The 24,213-nt window shown below is 44.8% G+C and overlaps 2 protein-coding genes across 4 annotated transcripts in view; one reads left to right on the plus strand and one right to left on the minus strand.

Annotated features, from left to right (window-relative positions):
- Positions 1-1,479: 1,479 nt before the first annotated feature.
- Positions 1,480-12,534, plus strand: LOC134072177 (ATPase family AAA domain-containing protein 2-like). Of its 3 annotated transcripts, none has more exons than XM_062528709.1 (25): positions 1,480-1,800; positions 1,922-1,980; positions 2,158-2,218; positions 2,336-2,405; positions 3,411-3,495; positions 3,671-3,755; positions 4,052-4,114; positions 4,619-4,727; positions 4,975-5,090; positions 5,216-5,390; positions 5,544-5,632; positions 5,756-5,915; positions 6,025-6,115; positions 6,442-6,756; positions 7,151-7,265; positions 7,444-7,630; positions 8,241-8,426; positions 9,030-9,165; positions 9,741-9,937; positions 10,507-10,666; positions 10,771-10,893; positions 11,252-11,314; positions 11,535-11,710; positions 12,032-12,160; positions 12,452-12,534. In XM_062528709.1, exons 1-25 carry the CDS (start codon positions 1,793-1,795, stop codon positions 12,482-12,484), a joined length of 2,991 nt encoding a protein of 996 aa, XP_062384693.1. In that variant the 5' UTR covers positions 1,480-1,792; the 3' UTR covers positions 12,485-12,534. The 3 variants fall into 3 exon arrangements, with proteins under 3 accessions (XP_062384693.1, XP_062384694.1, XP_062384695.1); XM_062528710.1 differs by having other exon boundaries at positions 3,674-3,755; XM_062528711.1 differs by having other exon boundaries at positions 1,934-1,980.
- Positions 12,535-13,129: 595 nt separating this feature from the next.
- zfpm2b (zinc finger protein, FOG family member 2b) overlaps positions 13,130-24,213 on the minus strand; it is a 31,056-nt gene continuing 19,972 nt past the window's right edge. Inside the window, exons 6-8 of the mRNA XM_062530171.1 lie at positions 17,991-18,197; positions 16,891-17,118; positions 13,130-16,437 (exon numbers count right to left, since the gene is read on the minus strand). Of these exons, the coding sequence (XP_062386155.1) occupies positions 14,051-16,437; positions 16,891-17,118; positions 17,991-18,197 (2,822 nt within the window). The 3' untranslated portion in view covers positions 13,130-14,050. The remainder of the gene's footprint in view (positions 16,438-16,890; positions 17,119-17,990; positions 18,198-24,213) is intronic.

Below are 24,213 nucleotides of genomic sequence, written 5' to 3' on the forward strand. Positions count from 1 at the left end.
AAAGAAAGTCACCGGAGCCGGAGAAGGAGTCTGACCGGTCGCCGAAAGAGCGCCCCTTGCCTGTCTCATACAACGCACGACTCCTGGATCCAAGCCTATCAAAGCGATCTCATCAGAGAGAGGCAAGTTGAAAATATGTTCATATGAAGTGAAGACTGCACATAATGTTGGTATGTATGTTGATGTGTAATTCCTTGTTTTAACACTTGAATAACACTTAAATGTTGTAGAAATCTGAGGAAAGCTGAGGTAGCTCAGAAGAATGCCCAGAGAACAGCGAGAAGAGCCTGCTTCCAAAACCAACGCCCTATGTCCTTGGTGTGTATGAGTACATAGGCCTACTTTGCATGGCTTTACCTTTGTGCAAACATTGGTAGTTGATATTGTACTTGTACTGCTTAAGTGTATTTTAAATGGTGTGTATGCACACATCTGTCCCTTGTCAATGTTTTTAGGACTCCAAAAGGCTGAGTTCCAAACACAAGACGAATTTGTCCCGTGACTTCAACGGAATGGTCCGTTCCAATGTACCTGGCAGGAGTGAGGACATGTTTGGTGCCTTCCAGGGCCTCAGTCTCAACGTGGGAAGTGTTCCAACCTCTATGGCAACTCCACCTAATGCTGAACAGTGCAAGGTCATGTGATCGCGTCCTGAATATTGATATGTCGTCATTTGTACCATCATATTAGAATTTTGACGCATACCATGATTGCACTGACGTAGATCTGTGGAAGATGCTGTATGTAGGCTAGGCCTAGCCTACTGCTTCGATGGAAACATGCACTTTACAAGAAAGCAGACATTCTCGCTGTTGAGCCAGTGGCAATGGGCCTACGGGCGGTTGACGAGGAGTCCCCGAGAGAAGATCAAATGACGTAAACTTGGACCTGAGATGAGATGCGCCTACCTCTACGCGCATTTTATATGCGTATGGACCACTGATCTATAAAGAATATAGAACAGTGGTATGGACTTTATGAGCTATAAAAGCAGTCTTAGATTTTTCTTACAGAGGGCTAATTGTTTCATACCATTTGATACTATGAATTCACTATGAAATAGCCTGCATCAGTTTGTAAATAGTAGTGGGCCACTTTTAAAACTAATATGGTCTGTATGATATGTTTATATTATGAGTTTATTATTGTTGTTATTGTTGTCAAAGGCTACTCTTATGAGGCCCATGAAATACTGTTAAAAAGGAAACATTTTGTATGATTAAAGGGACAAACCAATTTCGTGTTTATTTTAGTGTCAAATATTGATTTTATGTACACCGAATGGATGTTTGTTTATTAAAATTACAGAATCTGCAATGGCCTTACTCTTTTCTTAAAAAAAAAAAAAAAAAGGGGAAAGAAAGACAGACAGAACCAGCTTCTGCGGTGCAGAATACACTTGACCGGAGCAGCGTGAGCGCGCGAAGCATGGAACTGCGTAAAGTGAGATCGAATTGTTTACGTTTGACGGGAATGCGCTTTTGCAGTCAGCGTGGGCTAAATTAGATGCAGGGGTATGTAGCCTAGGCTAGATAGGGGGATATTTTAGTTTTCACAAGATTAAAGAGCTATTTTGGAAACGTTATATTAGTTAATTATAGAAAAGTAGGCCTAGTAGTTTTATACAAATTGCTACAAAGTGGTGCCATCAGTATCAGAATGGTTCATCCAATAAGTGAGTCTGAGCTACTGCTGTAGATTAAAACTCTTTAGTTAGGAAAGCCATAGGACTATATAAGGCTATTGTACATTTCTAATAACTTGAGACACTCCTATACGACACCAGAGCAAAATGACAGGGTAATACTCACTTTCACCCCCGACAAGCCTGCGAATTAAGCTTTAATCTATTATTCATTCCTATAATTGAACCTTGATAGATCGGCTGTTAGCCTAATCATAGCACGCTTGTCTTTTTAAGCGATGATTACAGGAATGGAAAGAGTGGTTCTAATGATAGAGCCAGAGGAAACCAGCGTGGTAAGTCTATCCAAATGGAAGTGTTTGGATCATAACATGTTTTTCATTGTTATTCTCTCATGCTGCAGTTACAACAACAGTAGCCTAGCTTTAAAGTCTAAACATAAACTAAGTCTAGGACTGGTTGAGACAAACAGCACCTTATCTCAATATCGTTAACGTGTCTTTTATCGACAGATGCCCCTACACCTGTTCGCCGGGTCGCTCGGACTCTTGTCAACCCCATAAAATTGACGAAGTAAGGGGCTTAAACTCATCAGCTCATTACATAGCAGCAGCTTAACTCCGACTTGAATGTAGTAGTCTAAGGTCAGCCATTTGACTGCCATGCAATTTAATTTCTTGCTACACACAGCAAAGACAAGGAAAGACTCCAGAGGTTGGAAAAGATCAAGAAAATTCATGGCCAGATTAGAGAATCTGAGGTAAGCCCACTCACAATGAAAATACTAGTGCCTTTGAGTGGAGTGGAGTGGAGTGCCCTATAGGCTATTATCTCATCATGATCTGTTTTATTGTATTGTTATGGAGAGGGAAAAGACTGAACTAGACACAGGTTACTGAGGGTGGCAATTCAGTATGAGTATTTTTTTGTTGTGAAAATAGGCCTATAATGTCAATATATAATATGCCAATATATGTCAATATATAATGCTTGTCAATAAATTTCACAGGGAGCTATATACTGGTGTGCGGATAGGCCTACTTTTTATCTTTTTGTATGGCTTACGGCTCTTTAAGATCCTGCACCCAGGCAAAATTAAGGATGTGCATGGGTACTCAACTTTTTGTGAAAATAGGCCATGCATTTAAACTTCTGAGAATGACAAAAGTCTGGGGCAACAATGAGGATAATATTTCATCATTTGTCATTCCTGCAATGTTCATTGAATGCTTTGTTGAATTTGAGATTCATGACTATTAATGATATAGACTTTAGTTTTGAACAACTATTGCAGCCCCATAGAGAATATGCCATTGCCTACAGCTATTGCAGCCCCATAGAGAATATGCCATTGCCTAATTGTCATTTTTCAACTGGCAATGTTTGGCTGCTCCATAGCGTCAGCTCTGTGTTAGGTGGAGTAGCCTACCCGTCATTTGCTCTCCGCCCTTTCCTTATCAGTGCTGGTTGTGCTGCCAATTCACTGAACTCATATTGGTGCCTATGCTATCAACATAGTCATAGATGAAACATAAGTAAAACAGCTGTATACCTGAACATGAACAGCAACTCAACCAAGAAGCCACATCATTGTCTTCCTCTCCGGCAATTTTACATTTCACGACTGGTTTTGTTTTGTGTGTGCAAAATAAATGTTGCTGAAACTGACATGACCAAAAAGAGAGAGAGAGAGAAATAAGTCCATGTAAGTACATAAGTTAAAAACTATTTCTATTTTTCACATCTATTTTCATATTTTTGTTAGTCTGAGACCTCTCATGAAGAGGGTGATGATTATGATGAGGACGAAGATGGAGTTAAGAACAACACACCTGCTCATTATCTGGACGGTAGGCCTACATGTATTTGGTTGTCTCTGATTCAGTACCTCTTTGTATTGTTAAGTGTTCTGGGAAGTACCTTCCGTACCGTGACAATAATATGGTCGTGTGATATCATCAGACTGTGTTATCTCATTATTTGGCACATTGGAAGCTCCTCTTCCGTCTGACTGACTTTTTAAAGCAGGTGCTGGTCGGAGGATGGGAAGCTACCGAGTGGCTGCTGCAGTTCCCAGAAGCATCAACACCACCAGCAGAAGGATTGGCAGGTCTTTTCCTCTCACATGCAGTACTTTCTGTGTCTCTCACACACATACACTCTGTACACCCACACTGTCTTTTACAAGTAGTAGTGTCAGCTATGCAGTAAGATAAGGTTGAAGATGAGAAATTCATAATTATAGTATTGGTATGATTAGATGATATCATTTTCACTATTAGTTGTAGGATTTCTGCAACATATCAGCAAGACATGTTTTCAAATGATGCATAAATGTACTGTATATTTTGAATCCAATCTAATATAATCTAATCTAATCTAGTCTGTTGCCTAATTTGAGTTTAGAAATCAGCATAAACGCCCAGCAGGAAATGATTCTTCCTCTTCTGATGAAGACGACATGGACAGGTCTGTATTTAGATAGACATTAAGTCAGTGTCAGATTTCATATTTTTCCATTCAACTGCCCAACAAGACCAGAGGCAGGTCTTTTCCCTTTGATTGTACCGAATAGTGTTCCTCTCTCTGCATTCATATATAATCTGTATGTTTTTTCCCTTTGTGTGGTACATATGAAAGTGTTTTGTCCCCATTTTTACTAATGGTAAAATAATTCACCTCATTGTTATTGTCCCCAAAATACCAATGCTGTGGTGGTTAGTTGTAAATTCAGAATGTCAGAAGTATCTTTATGACATCAGTATTACATAAATGACATCATAAAGGAAAAATAGTGAAACCTACCTGCATTAAATGAACAAGGCCTCATTGCCTCTACCAACATCTTATCTTAAGGGCTGCTGGTAAGATGTGTTTGTTTTTGCAAGAGGGTGTAGTAAGGCCCATCTTTTTTTCTTTTTTTTTTTAACAAGGTGTATTAATTGTCTTGCTTTTCATTGTGGTTCCTATTAGGTGCCTCCCCTTAAATTTTAGAAAGGAGGACCTTGCATTACTCCCTAAAGACAGGATGAAGCCGGGAGCCAGCCTTGCTGATGTGGACCCAGTCCATGTCGACCAATCAGTAAGTGCTGCTGTATCTGACTGAGTACAGGTTCAGAATCTGTTGTTGACTATGATGGGTATCAACTCAAATCCACACCAATCTAGAATGTGGAAAGGTTTCATATCAAGTTTTATTTGGTGCAGTTATCTTTGATCACGTGTGGTAGGATGCCTACTCATTCCCTAAAGATATTTGTATGTACATGTTTATATGTTATGCTTATCTACATGTTTTGGAGCAAACAAATAACAATCTCTATGAACAGATTGGCTTTGATGCTGTTGGAGGTCTGACCAGCCATATCGCGGCTCTGAAGGAGATGGTGGTTTTCCCTCTTCTGTACCCAGAGGTGTTTGATAAATTCAAGATTGAATCTCCAAAGTAAGAGTCTTGTGCATGATCCTCTATGCCCTGTCCACCAAAATAAGAACCCAGCTTGTGATCATTCCATGTAGGGATAATTTTCAGTGATATCCATCTACTTGCTATGTGTTTTCGTTTGTCAGGGGCTGCTTGTTCTATGGCCCACCTGGGACGGGGAAGACTCTGGTGGCTCGTGCCCTGGCCAATGAGTGTAGCCATGGCGACAGACGGGTGGCCTTCTTCATGCGGAAGGGAGCAGACTGCCTGAGCAAATGGGTGGGCGAGTCTGAGAGACATCTGCGGCTTCTTTTTGATCAGGTCGGTCCTCGTCTATACTGCTCACATGCAAAGCAAGACCACCAAGGGAGGGCTAGTTCATTGTTTGCTAGATAGTTGCGTTGTCACTCACACTGTGTTGGTAGGCTGCTTGCTCTTGACAGTTAAGGTGACATCTTTTTAATACATTTGCAGGCTTACCAGATGAGACCATCAATCATATTTTTTGACGAGATTGATGGACTGGCCCCCGTCCGATCCAGCCGACAGGATCAGATACACAGGTGAGATTGTCGAGTCTTAACAGGGTCCTGAAACATCTCAGGTTAGGTCAGGTCAGGTCAATCCACATTATGTAAATTTAAATCAAAGCAATTGTGTTTTATTCCTCTCACTCCCCACCGCAGTTCCATCGTGTCCACTCTACTGGCCTTGATGGATGGGTTGGACAGTAGGGGAGAGGTTGTGGTCATCGGCGCCACCAACAGGCTGGATGCCATCGACCCGGCTCTGAGGAGACCAGGACGATTCGACAGGGAGTTTCTTTTTGGTCTGCCAGACAGAGAGGTAAGTCCATATAGTCATGCCATTAGCCAGGTTTCATGATGAAACTGAACGTGTGAATGCTTGCTTGTCTTTATGTTCATTATTACTGTGATGATGTGCTCCAATGCAGGCTCGTAAGGATATCCTGAAGATTTACACCAAGCAGTGGAAACCCGTACCGTCTGATCCGTTCCTTGAGGAGCTCGCCGACAAGTGTGTTGGTAAGACTTTCATTCGCAGATATATCAAGACTTCTCATTTTTTAACTTTAAAATAACACCGTGATGTTAAAGGCTGAGCAGCATAGAATGTAAACAACTCAAACTCTTCATCATCCACACAAATGTCAAATTAAAAGTGATGTTATACCTATATGCACTTAACACAAGTGATTTCACTAGCCTATTTACCTGGCTGAGTTGGGATAATCAGAATAAGCTGGTTTAGTGAATGGTTGGGACAAATTCTTTGTGGTAGGACTTTGACTTTCTGAAGCCGAGTTTTCCACCTCTGCAAATGGTTGGCATGTGCCCTGTATGTACGCCAGGTTACTGTGGCGCCGACATCAAGGCGGTGTGTGCCGAGGCGGCCCTGTGTGCCCTGCGCCGCCGCTACCCGCAGATCTACTGCTCCTCGGAGAAGCTCGTGCTCGACATCGCCTCCATCACCATCAGCAGCTGCGACTTCGTGGCGGCCATGCGCAAGATGGTGCCCGCATCGCAGCGCTCCATGACGTCGCCGGCGAAGGCGCTCATCCCCACCGTGCAGCCGCTGTTGGCCTCGGCGCTCGGCGACATCCTGGAGACGCTGCAGATGCTGTTCCCTCACACGGAGCAAGGACTCAAGAAGAAGAAGGATGCAGGTCAGAGACACTTACATTTTACATTTATGAGCCGTTTACATGTCTTAAAAGTCATCAATATACTGTATATACAGTGAGGATAATAAGCATTTGAACCCATGCTGAAGTTGACTTAAAAGAGGAAATCTCTTAACGCCTTAAGTAAAAAAAATAGGAATTATCCAACCTTTAAGGACCCCATTTTTCTTTGTGAATGAATAATGTCCTATATCCTGGATCCATGAAAAAATAAAAAGATTTAGCAAGGGTTCAAATACTTATTATCCTCACTGTAGCTGTCAAAAACACCAGTTTCAAAATTAATTTTGAAGTACTAGTAATATTGCTATTTATTGTTGCGATTTAGTTGTTTTTCTTTACTTAACTGTTAACTATTGTTTTCATAATTGTTCAGATCTCACTGCTTCCATTCTGGATGATGATCTGCTGTATGGGGATGAGGAGGGAACCTCCAGTGGAGCCATCTACAAGAAGACCCCAGACAAAGGCAGTTTCCTCCAGACTATGAGGTGAGATTGACGGCCTCCCTTGCCCTCTTTTCCCCATTCTATACGGAGGAACCTCTGGCCATTCGTCACTTAGATGTGGCTGCAACAGTCCATTCTGAGCGGTCGGTCCTCTCTTCTCTCCCGGTGTATTGCCTCACCAGCTCCTCCATCTCCTCCATCTTTTCCCATTGTTTTCCAGGAGTGCCGCGCTCCACCCCACCTCTCACCGGCCGCGGCTGCTTCTGTCCGGTCGGCCCGGCTCGGGGCAGACCACCCACCTGTCCCCCGCCGTGCTCCACGCCCTGGAGAAGTTCACCGTCTACACGCTGGACATGGTCTCCCTCTTCGGGGACTGCACCAAGTCTGCGGAGCAGGCCTGCTGTCAGGTACTGTAGGGCACAGACGGACCATGTCATGTGGATCTGGCCAAATCTGGAAGTGAGATCATTCTGATTTTGAGACAGTATCATCTCTCAGTCGGGTTATTTCTCTATTTCTCTCCCCCTGGTTCTGAGGTGGAAAAGTTCAGCTTCAGAAAGTAAAAGTCCTGCCACATACAGTATCTGTGCCAACCATTCACTAAACCAGCCGATTATAATTAGCACAACTCTTGCACAGGTGGAACGATGACATGGTTGGATTTGTACTTTCTGAAGCTGGAGTTTTCCACCTCTGGGCACAGAGAGATCATGTCATATGAATCTGGCCAAACCGGGAAGTGAGATCATTCTCATTTTGAGACAGTATCATCTCTCAGTCTGTTTATTTCTCTATTTCTCTCCTGGTTCTCTCTCTCTCTCTCTCACTGTGTGTGTGTGTCTTAAGAGATATTGAAGGAAGGGTTTACATCACTTTTGTAATAACAAAGGATGATTCTGTTAAGGACCCTGAAATAGTAAAAGAGGTCTCTGTTTATTTTTCTTTAGCATGATTCTAGTTAGAATCTATTTAACGGCAGTATGTTGTCTCTTTTTTTCCCCTTCTATGACATTCTAGATATTCTGCGAGGCCAAGAGAACGGCCCCCAGCATCCTGTACATGCCCCTGATGGAGCAGGTCTGGGACACGGTGGGCTGCGTCTTCAGGACCACCTTCCTCAGCCTCCTGCAGAACATCCCTCCTTTCTCCCCCATCCTGCTGCTGGCCACCACCAACCTGCCCCACAGCAAGCTGGACACACAGGTGAGGAGGAGCAGCCTTTTGTATATGTTATTTTATTATTTGTTCATTTTTGTTTGGTGTCTGTCTCTGTCTGTCTTGGTGTCACGGGTATGCAGGCGATTACGCCGCTCCGTCCGGCATCTTTTGTCTTGTGTCTTGTTATTTTGTAAATGTGTTTGTTCGTTGTTGCCACGGTTACGCTGGCGACTACGCCACTCCGTTCGGCAATGTCTTTGTGAAGCGCTTTGGGTTGTACTCTGTGCACGTTAAATGCGCTATATAAATAAAATGACTTGACTTGACTTGACTTGACTTTTGGTGACAGAATCAGAACGTGTGACATGTCTGTTTCCCAGTTGCAACCGAGACTGTGAGAAATGAAATGCTGCTAATGAATTGCATGCATCAATAGGATGGCTTCCAAAGTCATTTTGAGTTGTCTCTGGCTCAGGAGGACACTTGTAAGGGGTATAACGTTAAAGATAAAGTTGACTGATATCTGTCCAAAGCGACTTGGACTTGCAACTGCAAGTTATATGACATCTGTTGAATGAGAAAAGTATTGGAGATTGTTTTCCTGAATATGTGTGTGTGTGTGTGTGTGTGTGTGTGTGTGTGTATTAGGTTCAGAGTCTGTTTAAGGAGGAGCTTGGAGAGGTGCACTGCCTAAGCCCTCCGTCCTCACAGGAGAGGAGGAAGTTCTTCGAGGACCTCATCCTCTGTCAGGCTGCCAAAGCCCCCGCGGCTAAGAGAGAAGCTCGTAAGTGCCACATCTCCAGCGGTGCTCTGTGAAGTGGCGAGTTCACAACGGGTGCACGTATGGTAGATGTTCCTTTTTTTGTGATCAAAGTGCTGCCTTCATTTTAGATGTTAAGTTGTATTTTAGCAGACAGTTATACCCATAGTGACAGGGACCCGGAGCATACGAGATCGTGCCTGAGCTGATCACGTACCACACGGCAATGTTCCTGCTTCTCCAGCAGGCCACCATACTTTGCGCTAGTTTACCTTACAGTAATTCCCTGTGTATTAGCCACATTGTGTATAAGCCACAGGACAGTTTTATGCAAGTTAAAAGAAACAAAACCACATAATATTTTATTAACTGCCCTGTGTATTAACCTCACAGTGGAAGACATTTTGCCAAATCAATGTATAAGCCGCGGCTAATGGTTGGGAAATTACGGTACTCGTGTGTTACTATGTTTGTGTACGAGAAAAGATGGAGAGTGGGAAAGATTGGTTAGAGAGTGTGATGTGTCTGTTGGCGAGAGGGCCTGTGTTGGCATGGCACCCCCGTGTGACTGCCCTCTTCTCCGTCCCCGTTGTGTCCAGTCCTGCAGGCCATCGAGGTTCTGCCCATCGCGCCGCCGCCTCCGCCCCGGCAGATGTCCGAGAAGGAGCGCCAGCGTCTGGAGCAGCAGGAGGAGGACACTCTGCGAGAGCTCCGCCTCTTCCTGCGCAGCGTCACCGACCGCCTCGTGCAGGACCGCCGCTTCAAGGCCTTCGCCAAACCTGTGGACAAAGAACAGGTCAGTGTGGTCAGCAACTTAGTCATCATCCCCTGCAAGGCGTGGCTGTGTCTTTTAAAGAGACCCTATGCAACTTTCTGCAGGAGACGATCGCTCCTTGTTTACATCTGGAAGTCTGAGACGCAAGGAACAAGAAGAACCACGCGTGCAATTTATATATTTAAATATAGCCTATATATGTATAAATATACACGCTAAAGCTGTCGGGAAGCTCTGCAGAGAAAATGCAAGCATAAAACGAGCGAAAACGAAAAACGAAACCGAAACCAGAGATGAAATCGCCAATCCTGCATACTGTAGTTCCTCTTTAATGTACCTCTATCACAGAAGTGCCTCTCTAGAGAGTTACATCAAAGATAAGAATGCCAAACTGTAAAAGCTGTAATTTAAATTCTCTCTCTTTTAAGAGGACTGTCTTTAAAAGATGACACATTTTATTAGAAGGCCATCCGATTAAACAAATATTTTCACTGTAGAGGAGATAGGTGGATACTCTGAGCAATAGAGTTTTAATTTAGACACTGGTGTATTGTCTGTATCAATCAGTCCTCCTATCCCTGTGTCCACAGGTGCCAGACTATCACTCTGTTGTTAAACAGCCTATGGACCTCTCCACCGCACTCACCAAGATCGATGAGCAGAAGTACACCACCGTCAGAGAATACCTGCATGATATTGACCTGATATGGAACAACGCCCTTCAGTACAACCCAGATGATGACCCATACGGTACACTTCCAACTCCCTCTTACCCACCATATGTATACAGTACATCATATAGAACATCAGGTTTGTAAACAATGTATATCACCCGGGGTGTTGTCGTGTCTCAGATCGTCAGATCCGTCACCGGGCCTGTGCCCTGAAGGACACGGTCCACGCCATCATCAAAGACGAGCTGAAGGAGGACTTTGAAAGGACCTGTGAGCAAATCAAAGAAGCTCGTACAAAGAGAGGTTAGCTAGTCACCCCATGACCTCTGTCTGACTTGACAAGACAGCACACAGTCTTTAACGCCTGCACTTTCCTGAAACATCATTTTATGATTTAAAGGTCCATATGGCACACTACACAACTATATGTGTTATGATATATAATGATCATAACACATATGATCAACCAGCTTATTTCTTTGAGCACCCTGCACCTTCTCTCTCTTTGTCATCACTACATCAGCCCATACTTTTTATTTACATTTTATTTCACTTTTTTCCTCGTTCTTGTCATTTTTATTTTTAATTTTTAAATTGTGTTCTCATATTTTCACAATTGGCATTGGACATATTTTTCTGTCTCCTTCTCCCTACCATTCAGGTCATGGTAGAGTGCCAAATAACCAGGATAACTATGCAGTGCCCAGCAGCCCAAAGGCAAAACGTAAGTTATCTCTCTAATTCTTGTAGGCTATACTGTACATACAATTTGTAGATATTCAATCTGTATCCCGCTTTAGACATAAACTCATGTTAATGCATGTCATAAATCATTTTGAAGAATCATTGTACAGGCTTTCTACCCCTGATGTATTTCCAGATTTGAATTGAACCCGGACTAAATCATGACTGTTTTTTTCCCCCCTCCGGTGTGGGTGCTCCAGAGAAGAGAAAGATGAAAGGTGAGCGTGAGGAGCCGGAGGCGGAGAAGCGGGGCAGGATGACGCGCGCCACCAAAACCCTGCTGGCGCAGCAGCACCAGCTCATCGACGTGGACAAAGCCCTGGAGTTCCTCGCCAAGAAGACGCCACAGCTGGTGGTGAATCACGAGGGCCTTAAGGTGAGTCGTCGTCCCCATCCCCGTCCCCCCTTCTCCTCTGGGAAGGTGTACAGCAATGCAGGAATACTGGGTTGTTGCTGTTCTAGATTGTTCACAGTGAACGTGATGATGATGTTGCAGGATTGTTTAGTTTATTTGTCATTTGTCGGTAAGTATTTGTCATGTGTTCGTGTTAGAGTTAGATGTGTTATGGAGTAAGATGCAGAGTCATTTTTAGTGAGAAGTGTGTTTTTTGTATTATTATTAGTTATGATTCAGAAAGTTTTCATTTGTCATTTGATTCAGAAAGTTGTTTGACTGTTATGAATTTATTTTTTGCAGGACTTACTAAAATGTGTCATTACGAAGACTGAGGGATTCGAAGTCTTCCAGCTTGAGAAGGTGTACGCCCTCCTGAGCCAGTGTATCTACAGACACCGGAAAGACTATAACAAAACTGAACTCATCAAGGTGTGTGCCTGCCTGCCTGGTCTGGGTGGTTATGGTCAGAGTGGGTGTTTGTTTGTGCGGCAGTGTGTTCTTTTTTTCCATTTATTTGTTCTTAATGTTTTGTGTGTGCGTTAATAAGGACTAGCATTATTCTAAGCATCAATCTATTTGAACAATTAGAGTACAAAGGCATTTGTAGAGATTTATAATATGACATATGAAATACTTGTAGAATTAAGAGATTTCTAACCAAACACAGATGACAGATATTTAGATCATTTGGATAATTCATGTTTTTTTTGTCTCTTCCAGGAAATGAAAAGAGAAATTGAAAGTCTTTCATGACACATTGTGTTTTGTCATTTGGCATAATAAAATATACAGCATATGACAGATGGGATTTGTCAGTGTTTTGGCATGTTTGTAAGCCTAAGACTGTTTCAAATACATTCAGTGTTTCAGTTTTGTTGAGGTTGTTGATATTTATTCTCAGCAGCCTATCAAAGTACACCCCTCTCTACCATGTCTCTGAATGACTAGGATTGATAATGGTCCAGTCTGACCCATTATGTTTGTTGTCCATAATTGGTCAATTTGTTACCATTATTATGTAACAAAATAAATGTTTGTATATATAAATACATACTGTACTACTAGACTAGAGGACCATGAGGGGACATTTGCTGAATTTGACAAAAGCACTATGGGATTATAATTGCAGAGTGTAGGCCTACCACGCAGCTGGTCCACCAAATTGCTTGACAGGTTTGAGCTGTCACTAGGTGGAGCAATTTACCCTGCTTTATTCAAGAAGCACCACATCAATACATCAACAAAAATGCATTTGCTTAAATCTGCATCATGCATCATCAATGTGAAAACGTTAAGGAAGCCTCTCGCTATTTTTTAATTATTTGTATGTTAAAATGGAAATAAATCTCTGTGTTTATATGGTTGGATACATATTGCACCATGACAACGCAGTCCTGAGATCAGATCTTTAATTTGGACACCACAAGAAATAAAATAAAATAAAATAAAATAAAATGTCCAACATTTCTGGAATTTCATTCCATACATGAACATGCATAGCAACACATTTTCAACGACATATTTTTCTCCTGCATTTAAGGACCTTGAATACAAACAAAAACATTTCTTCCATACAAGAACCCACTGGCTTAACAGTACAAGTAAAGATTTTTTTATCCAGTCAATTTCTTCGAGGGCTCCAAAGAACAACCATAGTCACTCCTTCATGATACGGTCTTAAAAATTGTTCATCTTCATAAAAGTATTGCCTTAAAAGCAACGATTTACAAAAAAAGGTTGACAAATCAGCAAACGCACATAAAGGTATATGAATGTCTTGCATGAGCAACACATTTTCAAGTTTAAATAAACAACATGAACTAGAACAGTCACAAAAGTAGAGAAAATCTTTTTTTTTAATCATAATATCAAGTATTTACTATCATTCCCAAATCAAAGATATATTACCAGTATTCATGTTGTAAAAATATAGCAAACCTGTGTTGTCTTTCTGTGGAAAGGACAGCAGAGCATCTGTAATTTGATCTGCGTCATGTGTTTTTCAGTTACATTTTCCATTCTCAATAACTTATTTGTCTGTGGGACTTTGATGTTACAAAGATCTTTTTTCTAGAAACCTCATTAAATGAGTACTTAATACTGGAAACATTCTTTTAAAATAAATAAATACATCACAAAAGGCGAGAACAAAAATACACACAAATACTCTTTCAACAAACATGTTTTTTTGTCATTTCATTTCATTTTTTTTCTTTTAAACTTATTGAATGAGAGATGCTTCTGTTGATTGTCCATCAGCTGTGTTTCCATGTAAACCAGTGGGGAGAAAGGTCACAAGTCAGTGCTTTTTTGAAAAAGTTATTTCACATGTTCAGCCGTGTGAGACGAGCAGTAGAACTTCTTGTGCGTGATAAAATTTGACAGGTTGTTGAATTGTATGTCACAGGGGCGACAATACTTCACGTTGCCTGAAGAGATGGATCCGTTTGCGCCCCTCTTCACAGCCGGGGGCCCCTCTTCTGTCTTGGACATGTGGAGAGGAGATGAGCTCTCGTCCTTGGGCTGGACGGGGCTCTCTGGGTCAGACGTAGAAGAAGGCTCCTCCCGAGGTGGCGAGCTACTCGGCTTCCCGACGTCTGCGGGTTTTTCCTCCGTTTTATGGTAGCCGTTCACGTCGAGCGTCTTGCTCTTGTTTTTGGGCAGCGGGTTTTGGGCCTGGTCGGGAACGGGCTGGTCTTTCTCCCCTTCGCTGCCTTCGTTCGGACTCTTCCTGTGCTCGCGCTGATCGTTGGGCATCATCAGCATCCCGGTGGCGTAGTCCGCGGCTTTGATTTCGTAATAGGGCCAGATCTGTTCGTCCGTCCGCATCTTCTTGATCATCCCTGGATAGCCACCGGGGGACATGAACGTGTCCTTAGTCTCCTCCTTCACTGGGGCGTTCTCATCAGACGGCACCCCGGCTTTCACAGGGTGGACAAGTGCATTCTGGGATTTGATGTCAGGAGAGCCAGTCTTGTTGTATGTCTCGACACTCTTAGTGCTTATGTCTGGATTGCAACTTTCCTTTTTAATGTCCAGCAGTAGCTTGCTGTCCACAGTGGTACCGGGACAGAAGTTCTGTTTGTGGGCGAGATAGTCCTCCACTTTGTTGAAGCTGATCTTGCAAACCGAACACTCGTGGTAATCCATGAGACTCGTGGGGGACTGCGAGAGCTTGTTCAACTGCGGCAGGCATTTCTTACTTAGATCTATCGGCACATCGAGTTCCTCCCTGGTAATGGCGTTGCACTTAGAGACCAGGGCGGATTTGGTGACCGTGAGCGATGCTTCGGGGTGTTTGGGAACCATACTCTGATAGATGTTGTACCTCATATGGAACTGATCTCGGAAAGTGTCCATTGCCTGCTGGGTGATGCAAGGTCCGCCAAGCGTGGGGATGCCAAGGAAAGGCGGCGGTGGCATGGTTGGCATGTGGTCCTGGTCGGGCGCGGTCATCTCGTAAGCCTTTCTCCTCTTGCGCGCCCGCACGGACTTCTGAGCTGCGGGGCCTTTCATGGCGTTGGCGCGCTTCATGGGCGGGTCGTGCCTGGTGGCGCAGTAGTACTGCTTGTGTACCATGAACGTCTCCTGGCGGCTAAACGTGATGTTGCAGGCGGCACACGTGGTCCCGTGGTTCGGGTCCAGTTCGTTTTCCACCGGAGATATTTTGGGGCTTTTCAAGTCCGCCTGAATGCCGTTCGGTCTCTCCTCTGCGCCCGTCGGAGTGGAGGCCTTTTTAGCCTGAGGCGAGTGGTCATCTGGCAGCTTGCCCCCGACTAGGAAAGGGTCAAACATGGACGTGGGCAGCCGGGTGGGGTCTACTTGGTGACCTTTGAGTTCGGGTGGATGGGCGTTCAGCATGCTGGCCAGGCTGCTGCCGTTCCTCGGACTGGCGGCGTCCGAGACCTGTTCCAGGAGATTGGAGAACTCGTGCTGCTTCGTCACCTGCTGCTGCCAGCGACTGTTGCAGTAGTGCTTCTTGTGGACCAGGTAGTTGTCCAGGTTGCTGAAGGTGATGTTGCACTCGAAGCACGTCGCCCCTTTCGGCACGAGGTTGCTGTACACCATCGGAGGGTAGTTCCCGCCTCCTCCGTGACGCAGCCTGCGGTGGACGAGCTCGGACATTTTCGCCAGGATCTCCGAGGCCTGCGGCGCCGCCGTGATGTCCTGCGGGAACGGAACGTGCGGCACGAAGGGCCCCATGGGAAAGGCGGGCGTGATGTTGGGCTGGACGGGGGACGACGCCTGCCGGGGACTGGACGGCTCGGACTTGACCCTGGCGTAGGAGAAGCCGGTCTGGCTTCCCGAGTTGCCCTCCGTCCTCAGGGTGGATTGTTCTCGCTCTGTGCAACTGGAGTCGGCGCCGGCGTTGGCCTCTTTGCTGTGAGCCGGGCTCTGACGGGCCTCTTTCCTGAACGGATGCTCCGGCTTGTGGCCGGCCTGCGGGCTGCCCGTGCTGCCGATGGAGGCGGAGCGGGCGTCTCCCTCCCGGGGAGTCTTCACGCCGCCGTGGCCGTGCATGTCCTGGTGCCTGGCGAGCTCGGCGGGAGACTGGAAGCAGAAGTTGCAGTGGTCACACCTGAGGCCCACCTGGGACAGGTGAGACAGGATGTGCTGCTGGAGGCTCATGAGAGTGTCCGCCGTGTGGCTGCAGATGGTGCATTTCAGGCCAGCGCCGGTCGACACTGGATCCTCTGACCGGGTTGCTGAAAGATAAGACAGGACGTACTGTATTTAGAGGACAGCCGGAGATCAAGTTATTTAGTACAAATTCTACTGGCAAATCTCCCCTCTTACTTGTCTTCATAATAATGCAGATTATTTTCTGCAAACAGTTTTATTACTGTACCATGTTTTCTTGAATAAAGTGCAAAGTAGTATTACCGTAATTTCCCAACTATTAGCCGCGGCTTATACATTGATTTTGCTAAATGTATTCAGCTATGAGGTTAATACACGGGGGCAGTTAATATGGTATTAGTTTCTTAGTTAGGAGTTTCTTAATGTACTGACTCATTACTCCATATTGAGTTGAGAGTAACAAAGGATTTAAATAGTATGTATAAAATGTATAAAAGCAAAAAAAACACAGTATACTTAATGTTTTATTGTGCTATATCGATTTGTGTACCCATATCTGGTGTAGGACTGTGACTTACTGTGAGTGAGCAAGTGCATCTCCAGGGCATTGGTGCCAGGGAAGCTCATGTTGCATTGTGGGAAGGGGCAGGGGCGGGAGTTGCCATGGCTGCCGTTCTTGTTGTTCCTCTCTGCCACCATGGTGTCGGCGTCCCTCTGACGCCCGCTGCAGTAGTACATGAGGTGAGCCTGCAGGTTCCTCTCGCTGCGGAACCAGATTCCACACGCCTTGCAAGGGAAGATGTCCTCTGCAGGGGACAGAGAGAGGGATGTGAGTGGACATGATCAGTATACTTAAATAAAGACAAAGGTGTCCTCTACAGGGGACAGGTATGGGATATGAGTGGACACAATCAGTATACTTAAATAAAGGGGAAGGCGTGCTCTACAAGGGACAGGTATGGGATATGAGTAGACACAATCAGTATACTTAAACAAAGGGGAAGGCATCCTCTACAGGGATAGGGAGAGGGATATGAGTAGACACAATCAGTATACTTAAATACAGGCAAAGATGTCCTCTGTAGGGGACAGGTATGGGATATGAGTGGACACAATCAGAGTACTTCAATATTTGTTTAATTCACACGCTAATGTGCACTTGATATTGCATCAGCAAACAGAGGCACTTGCACCGCTCTGTCTTTTGTGATGTTCCAGTGGACAGTTTTGGGCATGGCGCCAAACCAGCCATCTTTAATTTAGCGCTGTAGCAGCATGCGAGCAAAACCAAGGTGACCTGACCCCGACAGACCCTCATCAAAGACTGACGGTGTGCTTGTTGTTCAAATCACATTAGCGTCGTTACGATTAGGAAAGACATAAAAACACAAAATCAGTGAGTGTAAATATTTAATTTCGGCAGGGGACAAGGTCAGTCGGAAGCCCCTGCGTAACTCCCTTATCCTCGCCAAACACGCACGTCCAAGCTGAGATGGCTCGGTGACACGGATTTCCCCGCTTCTAAACTCCCACCGACCAACCCCCCTCCTCTCCCCTCCCCTCCCCTCCCCTTCCCTCCCCCCTGCCTCCGTGAAGTGTCGGGCTCCATGACATCCTGCGTTAATCAGAGGAGCCTCCGCCGTGTCTGCGCGGCTGATAGCGGCGCGGGCTAACTCACTGTTGACGATGGCGTTGGGGAGGATGGAGGCCATGGCGGCCTGCTGGGGAAGGAGCTGGATGGAGTCCAGCAGGCGCGCGGGGTACATCCCCTCGCCGCAGTGGGCCTGGCCCGGCGCGTACGGCTGCAAGGAGATGTCCACCGTAGAGGCCTGGAGCATCTCACGCTCTAGCAGAGGATTGGTTGTAGTGCACCAGAGCTGGCCACCTAAGAGAGAAAGATATGATTTTGTGTGAGACATGTAACATTTTATTTCTATTATTACTATTAATTGTAACAGCAGTAGAAGTAGTACAGGTAGTTGCAGACACATTGGTCATTAAAATCTTAAAAATTCAAGGTGCAATATGTTTTGCGCAATATACAATTAGGCGCAATATGTTTCGCATGTGGAAATGAAAAGTCTTTAAGGCCTGCTGTTGTTATGCACCTTTACAGACACAAAATGTTGTCAAAGTACATTCGACACAGCTTATCTTTTTTTACCACTGGCAAATGTACATGAATTAAAAACTTGAGCTATAGAAGATGCACTCAATTCAGTACAATCCTATTAATTTGATACAACCAACATCATATTTCATTGTTTTAGAGTTTTAATGAACATGTACTGTTTTTTTTTATTTACAAGACATCCAACCAAAGCGAAAGGCAACTGTTTCTAAGACACACAGTGTGACGGCATTGTAACATAAAGCAACATGTTTCCAACCTTCATGTAAGGATCACACAATTCAATTTATTTAACTAGTTTATATTTTCATGGCTTCACGGCCGACATTATTTGTGCTTTTCATAATTACGTCTGCGAGAGCTCACATAGGCCTGTTTACGTATTAGAGCGCTATGTATTCTTTGAAGCTCCGTGGAGCCAGACAAAAAGACCTGTTCCACTACAGTGTTACGGCGTGTTTACCCCGTCCCTGAAATGGCCATCTTGGATAAAAGTCCTGCATTTTATTTTTTTTTTTATCTGAGCCGCGGCACTGCGGATGAAACATTCCACTGCAGTCCTAAAGAACAAACTCATTAGAGGGGTAAAAAGAAGGAGGAAAGCTTTGTGCCGAAGATAACATTTATCTCTTTACATGACAGCCACTCCGTCTGCTCTTCATCTTCCATTGAGGGGATTAAAGTTTTTAATATGACTATTTACAAAAGTCTGGCGCGCGCGATAACAGCCAAAGCCATGATACGCTGGCACTAAACGCTAGAATTAGGACATTGTTTAATTGGCGAGTTGGACAATGAAAATAAGGTTCACTTATGACTTTAAAAAAGGTGTTAAGAGACTGTCAGTTTGTCAAAAGGATGAAAGGATGGCTATGGGGGCTCTGATGAACATTCTGAGAATGAAATTTAATGGACATATACAGAGGGGGAGGTGGGGGCATGCCAACCGTCTGACACTAAAAAAAATAAGACTTTTAATTTCTCGATAGTTATCAATGGAATTCTGTGCAACTCTGAGAACATTACTTTAAGTCTAATTTTGTTGAGGGCCACCATAAAAATAATACATTGTCGCCAAAATGAACATATTCAAATGATTGTGTTTGCTTGCTTGCATTTAGCCTATTAGAAAACAGGCATTTAACTTATTTTCTGTTCTTGTAACAAGGCTATTTAAATCCTGGCAATGGACCAAGAGCAATTGGCTCAAAAAGTGTTTGCTTTGGCAAGGCACACTGCCGAGAAGACAAAGAAATGAGTAAACAAAAAGCATCCCTCTCTCTCTCCTTTTCTCTTTCTCTTTTCCGCCTTCTCTCTCTCATTCTTTCTCCATCGCTCTCCCACCTTCTCTTTCTCTCTCTCACTCACTCTCTCTCTCTCGCTCTCATTTTCTTCCTCTTGCCCTCTCTCTCTCTCTCTCTCTCTGTGAATCATAGCAAATATTTGGATCAGTCAACGAGTTTCTGACTCAACAGAGCAGAAAAGAAAACACAGAGTTGGAGATTTTCAGCCCCCTCACAAAAGACCACAAAGTAGAAAATGAGAAGAAAAGACAGAAGAAAAGAAAAAGGGGGGGGGGGGGGGGGGGGTTACAGATGAGCCAAAACTTAACTTTTGGGAACATTTCTCTGACAAGAAAACGGGATACTCAAATAACGTGTGTTGCGGCTAAGCCTGCTAGCTTCAGCAGACCCATTCACCATAAACCGTGTGCGGTCCATAGGAAGTAATCTTGTCTCAGTTCACAAGCATCCACAAGATGGCAGCCTCAACAATGTTTACAGCCGACATCAGAAAGACAGTACGAGCCCCGTTCAGCACAGCGATAGTCCTGTGATGTTGTAACTTCCCAAAAGCTCAGTTTAATAACAAACTGAGAAAGAAATGAATGGGTGAATAGTGTACCGTGTCATACACTGTGTATTCACAAATATAGTCAAACCAAACCATCAAACAAACCAAAACAGTGACACACTTATTTAGCCAGAGAACGTTAATTTCTGTACCCAGCTCTAGTTTGCATCCAAATAGAGAAAAAACAAAAGACAATCAAAATCGTTTGAATAATGTAAATAAAACAAGCCTAATCATTCTTATCCTATAAGACATATCAGATTTAACACATAAATGCCTGTATCAATACAGAAATTGACTGCAAATGTACACCGTTGTGATTATTACTCTGATGTGAAGGCACAATACTACAGCCTCATGAAATATCTGCTGATAATTACTGGGGCCTGGGATGGATACGGAATGCCATATTCAAGCAATCATGTGCTCTTGTGATTCTGAGTGATTATGTCTTTAAGTAGACTTTAAGCCTCTTAGCATTATTGATCCTACTCCTATCTTTCTCTACCTGATGGATCTGTTACACAATACACAGAATCATAGACACCAGTGGTTTGCATTAAGGAATGAATACATGCACGCTGACAGAAACACACACACACACACACCACACATACACACACACACACACCACACACACACACACACTTCCACACTCACTTTTGTGGACCCTTCCTGTAAGATAAGCAGTGTTTAATCAGAGGAGAATGACTGTGGGGGTTGCTGGCACTCAGCACATATTTGAAAAACCTACTTTAAATACATATTTTCTCCACACATACACTAAATGCTGCACACCTGCAGATGGAAGACGTTTGCCGTTTCCACTCTACAGTAGGTGTCTTTTTATGTCTCGGTGACTGGGCACGAGTCCTTTGCCTTGCATGTGGGCATGTTCATTTTAAAATAGTACAGCCATATAATGCCATGATTAAGCTATCTCAATCCCATATGGTAAAGGGCAAGTGACGAGATGCTTCTCTATAATCATTTTGGAATAAATCCAAACCTCCCATCGGTGATACAATCTTAACTTTGCAATATGGATGAGAAATGAGTGGCAGGCTAATTTAGTAGTGCAATAAAATCACACATAATGATAGAGTACATTATTAAATTATGATACCACTCACTTTGATGTTTCTAAGCAATGAGAGCCAGAGACACTCAGTAGATGTTAACACTTTGCTGATCTTTACATCATGCATATGAATATATATTTAGTTTTTCTTATATTTGCTCATATATATTTTTAATTGTTTTTAAAATTGTATTTCAGACTACACTATTAGCTTTTCTGTTATACCAAATACCATGTATTGAATCATTTATTTTGAAAATCATGGATTTTACAATAGATTTGTGGACTTTAAATTGGAAACCAATTCCAATTAAATGAATATTTGATCACATTCAATGCCCTTAGTATAAATATAAACGAATTTGACAGCAGCAGGCTACAAAAACACACAGCATTTCATGTTCCCTCCTTTGCTCCAAACAGTTCCAAAAGCCCCTTTGCACTGTCCAAATCCGTCCCCCTGGCTAGCCAGCACTCTCCTGACCCGAGCGATGCCGAGCCGATGCCGCCTCTGCCGTGGCACCGCGCCCGCCGTGCTCGGAGGTGGCCCACGTGAGCGGGCACGACCTGTTCCCTCCGACAGCTGCCCTCGCTGGCGAGCCGCGGCGCCCGCCCCAGGTATCGGTGGCGTGCCATCTGCCCCGCACCTGTGCCCTCATTCATCCCTGCACACGGCCCCACATCAAACAGACCGGGGGAGAGAGTGGTGGCATCAATCCACGCTCTCTGACTCTCTCTCTCGCTCTCGTTCTCTCTCTCTCTCTCTCTCTGTGTGTGTGTGTGTGTGTGTGTGTGTGAGTGAGAGAGAGTGTGTGTGCCTGTGCCAGCCACAGCCGCATTGCCTGAATTTGTGTGTGTGTGTGTGTGTGTGTGTGTGTGTGTGTGTGTGTGTGTGTGTGTGTGTGCGTGCGCACGTGTGTGTGTGTGTGTGTGTGTGTGTGTGTGTGTATGTGTGTGCGCATGCACACATGTGTGTGTGTGTGTGTGTGTGTGTGTGTGTGTGAGTGTGGAGGTTTAAAAGGGAGAGAGGATTGGGAGTGTTGGTACTATGTGTGTGTGGGGAGCTGTACGAAAAATGTTGTGCTTGGAAAAAATGTTAGAGAGAGAGAGTGTGTGTGTATGTGTGTGTGTGAGAGAGAGAGAGAGAGAGAGAGAGAGAGAGAGAGAGAGAGAGAGAGAGAGAGAGAGAGAGTTAAGGCTTCAGACCTTAACTCTTCAGATCAGTTCCCAGTTACACTACTACAGTATGCAGTGGCTGTGTATAGTTGGAGGTGGAGTCATTGTAAAAGACAGAGACAATGTGAGAATAGATGAGAGTGGGAAGAGGGAGAGTGATAGCTCGAACCAATCACAGCCATGAGGGAGTCAATATTTGAGAGGACAGTGTTTATGTGCATGTGAATGTGTCTGTGCATGTGTGCGTGCCTGTCTGTGTGTATTTATGCGTGTGTGTGTGTTTGTGTGTGTGTGTGCAGGAGGAAGTTTCACAAATGAATCCAAACCCCCAATGGTGGATTCAGAGCAAGACAATACCATAGTCCCACACGGCAATTTAAAATATTTTCAACGTTTTCCGAAGGACAAGTGCTCTCCCATTGATCAAATTGAAATACTTCATGGAGCAATGACAGCACTGCCAAAAAAAACCTGCATCCAATTTTCTACATTTCAGTTCATACAAAAAAAAGAGAGAAAAAGGAGAGATAGAGAGAAAGAGAGAGAGAGAGAGAGAGAGAGGGAGAAGGAGAGACAGAGAGAAAATGAATCACTTCCTGACAGCCAGTGATGCACATAACCAGCTGCTGTCAGTCTCCAGCTCCTTCCCTGGCCGGCTGAACTAAGCTCCTTAGAGGAGACACTTCCCTGCCCCTGAGTCTGCTCCCTGCCCCCTGCCCCCTGCTCCTGCCCCCTGCCTCACTCACTCCGCACACCGTCCCCGCGACTCCCTCCGTCACACCTCCGCTGCCCCCCGCTGCCCTTGAGTGTCCACGCAACCCCACTCAATCAGCTCCTCTCCTCGTGGGCCCGTGGCACGGGCGATGAGTGACCTCTAGAGTCCAGCGCTAAGACACAGGGAGGTCGCCGCGTGTCGGTGTGCGCTGAGGGAATGTTGGATATTTTTCGAGACTCGAGTGTTTGGGAGTGTGAAATGGGAAGAGGGGAGAGAAATGCGTTTGGACGGTAGACAGAGAGGGTCAGCGCACGGTTGGCGTTGGCGAGAGAATGTTTTACAACGATTTATAAATGTTCAGTTTGTGAGTGTGGAAGTGGGAGTCGAGCGAGACGTGTCTGATTTGTAGAGAGAGAGATCTGTAGAAAGAGAGATGTCATCGCGTGTTGGTGTGGTGAGAGAATGTTTGGCCATTACAGTTTGCTGGGAGTCGAGAGAGAGAGAGAGAGAGAGAGAGAGAGAGAGAGAGAGAGAGAGAGAGACGTGTCTTTGGATGCTATGAGAGACAGCGTGGAGTGTTCAGGGAATGTTCTGAAGCAAGTGCTGAGGAGGACAGCGGACAGCGGAGGGTGTTTGGGGTGTTCATCAGTGATCCTCTAGAGGCCAGTGGCTGGTGTTAGGGGGGGGTGCCCAGTGCTAAACCCCCACCTGAGTGATATTACCAAGCAGGAAGAGAAGAGGAGAGTCGATCGGCGGCAGAGAAACGAAAACGATTCTCCTGCACAGACTGGCAGAGGAGGCCCCCGCCCCTCCGCCCCCCCGCCCCTCCGCCCTTTCCACTCTTCCTTTGGCACTGGCACCGAGCTCCCCTCCCACAGACCCCGAGCAGCTCAAGAAAGGCGAAGATTTGTCACTTTCCTCAACCCCCATTATCATCCTCGAGC

This window comes from Sardina pilchardus, chromosome 24 (genome assembly GCF_963854185.1).
Source record: "Sardina pilchardus chromosome 24, fSarPil1.1, whole genome shotgun sequence".
NCBI lineage: Eukaryota > Metazoa > Chordata > Actinopteri > Clupeiformes > Clupeidae > Sardina > Sardina pilchardus.

Excerpts from the sequence above, each read along its gene's own strand:
- LOC134072177 (XM_062528709.1), top strand. Across the intron at positions 4,728-4,974 it reads CAGTCCATGTCGACCAATCA|ATTGGCTTTGATGCTGTTGG; the intron begins GTAAGTGCTGCT and ends CTCTATGAACAG. Across the intron at positions 10,667-10,770 it reads CCCAGATGATGACCCATACG|ATCGTCAGATCCGTCACCGG; the intron begins GTACACTTCCAA and ends GTCGTGTCTCAG.